This window comes from Garra rufa, chromosome 16 (assembly GCF_049309525.1).
Source record: "Garra rufa chromosome 16, GarRuf1.0, whole genome shotgun sequence".
Lineage (NCBI taxonomy): Eukaryota > Metazoa > Chordata > Actinopteri > Cypriniformes > Cyprinidae > Garra > Garra rufa.
In genome coordinates this window covers 21,380,959-21,383,586 of record NC_133376.1, presented here as the reverse complement: position 1 = coordinate 21,383,586, position 2,628 = coordinate 21,380,959, and the positions used below count along the sequence as shown (strand labels likewise).

The 2,628-nt window shown below is 41.6% G+C and overlaps 1 protein-coding gene across 1 annotated transcript in view; it reads left to right on the top strand.

Moving 5' to 3' along the window:
• Positions 1-2,628, top strand: part of nsd1a (nuclear receptor binding SET domain protein 1a) — a 24,772-nt gene extending 22,144 nt beyond the window's left edge. The window contains 2 exon segments of the mRNA XM_073820081.1: positions 47-96; positions 98-2,628. Of these exon segments, the coding sequence (XP_073676182.1) occupies positions 47-96; positions 98-739 (692 nt within the window). The 3' untranslated portion in view covers positions 740-2,628.

The following is a 2,628-nucleotide window of genomic DNA, read 5'->3' as shown; positions in this document are numbered from 1 at the left end:
AATCATAACTCATCTGCCTTAACATCTGCCTTAATGTGTTTTTCAGGCCGCTGGGAGTGTCCGTGGCATCAGTGTAATGAGTGTGGACGCGAGGCAGGCATCCTACTGCGAAATGTGTCCCAACTCCTACTGCAAAGTGCACCGTGAGGGAATGCTGTTCATATCCAAACTAGACGGCAAACTGTCCTGCAGCGACCACGACCCATGTGGCCCCGATCCACTAGAACCGGGAGAAATTCGAGAGTATGTGCCCGGTACGCCTATCCTACCCCCTCCGACTAATATGGCAGTATCGGGCAGGATATCCCTGCCTGCCCTACCGCCTGCTGCTCCGCTCTTCATTCCCGCCCCCAACAGACCTGCGTTCCAATCCCAAAGAGACCCGTATGCAGACGAGGTGGTGGACAACGTGGTTCTACAACCCTCTTCTCCTTCAAAGGACATCAAGGAGGAAGATATGAGCGATGAAGGCGAGGTGCTCGAAGGGGTGATCGGGGATGAAGGGGAAGATGAAGGCCTCGAGGTTGTGGATGATGATGATGATGATGATGAGAAAATGGACTGCGAAGGGATGGGACTCGAGGACGAGGAGGAAGAAAAGGTGGACCGAGGCGAGTCTGAAGAGGACTGGGGAGATGAATGTGTAGATGCTGACTACGAAGACACTGAGGACTTAGGGGAAGTGGAGGGGGATGACCAGGAATCATCATGGGATGAGTTTGTCGAAGGAGAAAAGTGAGCTCTCCTACATCTATCTCTTGCACACAGCCACTGCAGGTGACCTGTAGGGAAAGTCAACTGTCGTTTTTCCGGTCGGTGCCCGGCTGAATGCAAAGCAGCTGTTGAGAATGATGGACATGTGCAACACTCTTAAGTTGATGTCGGAATCAGCTTGCCTTCTCAACCCAAGTCCTCTTGGAGAAGAGGGTTGGACCTGGTGCTGTGGGACTGTAATATTTTTTTTCAGTCCTTTTGTTGGTATATAATTAGTGTCTGGTGCTCTTTTGTGCTTTTTATTTACATTTTCCTCCTCGACTTGTTTACATTCTCTGATCTAAACAGAAGGACGACCTCACAGTGAGTTGAAATGGGGCACCACAAACCATACAGTTGTGTCTTACTTAAAAAAAAAAATCTCTATAGATTTTAATAATGCTTCATTGATAGAGAACGCAACAAAGTGGCAGATAACTAACGTTTAGTCCCTTCACCAGGTGACCACATCATTAGGCCAAAAATGGCTTAAAGCTCCACGGGTCATGGTACTTGAAATGATTTCTTCAGGTCTGTCTGTTAGTATCACAGAGTGGCTACATGAGAATGAATAGTAGTCTTAGTTACATCTTTTAAGCTGATTTGTGAATAAAAAAGTGCTACTGTCAAAAAAGACAAGGAAGTATGACATTCCCAGCATCATCCTGTTTGATTTCAATCATGCACTTTGTGTTGCATTTGTGTTTTTTACGTCACTTCTCAGCAAACTATATGTCGAGACTAAGGAAACTTAGTGGTTAAGTTTTTGTAAAGTCTAGAGGAGTGATTGTATCACTTTTTATTGTCCATGCTTTGTGGCCTTTGAGTCTTGAATGCTTTTAGGAAAGATGAGTTTGTGCTTCTTAGATAAGATGGATATTATACAAGGCCCCTAGTTACTTAAATTCAACCACCATTTCAAAATACTGTAAGCATTCAGAATGTCAGAGAAATTCTTCCCAAGACTTTGTGTTACAAATCTGCGGGTTGTGTTTTCCTGCTATTTGTGTTTGTCTATGAGCAGGTTAACTTTAAAAGGTGCCTCTGAATGTTTTGCACTCTTTCAGAGATCAGGAGAAATTTCAAAGCATCTTTTATATTCATGATTACATGCTGTTCAAATCTGCCAGATGAAACTTATTGTGGCTGCATTGTGATCCACCATTAAGACTCAAGCGATCATATTTACATTTATGACCCCTTAAACATATATATTGCCCCAGAAGATTTTTATTTGCATTACAAATATCAATCTGGAGTGCATTTTTGTTTCCAGTAGTCATATTGTGGTTTAATTTTGCAGCATTATGACTTATGATTCTATATTAAAGTTTCTCTCACCATCGCTTTTATGAAAGCACCTTTTGTTTGCAACAACATCGTGCACCAGGTACAATCCCTGACTGAAAAAATGCCTCATGTAATGAAGTAATGTTCATAGTCACAGAACCTGTTATACGTCACTGATGTTTTCAATGCCTTTTAGGCCTTACACTCATTATTTCTGGTTCTGTAACGCTTTGCAACCTAATCACGCGGATGCTTTTTTAAAAAGCTTTTTTTTTTTTAATCATCATCATCAAGCTTTGTACTTCTCTTTTCTTAGCTCTGTTTCTTTAAAAGTCATACTTTTTGTCTCTTTGTATTTATGGTCCTTGTATAATCTTTTTCACTCGTTTTTGTGTTTCTTGTATGTTTGTTAAATCTGCTGCTGTGTTTCAGCACTATGGTTCCATGACACCATGAACAGGACGAAATGCAGATGACAGTTTCCTGAGGACATTTGGGCAAAAAGTTTGCTGCCATGTTAGAGACCTATGATTTTGTACTGTACCTTGTGCATAATAAATATTCTAAGTAAAATTTTACAATAGA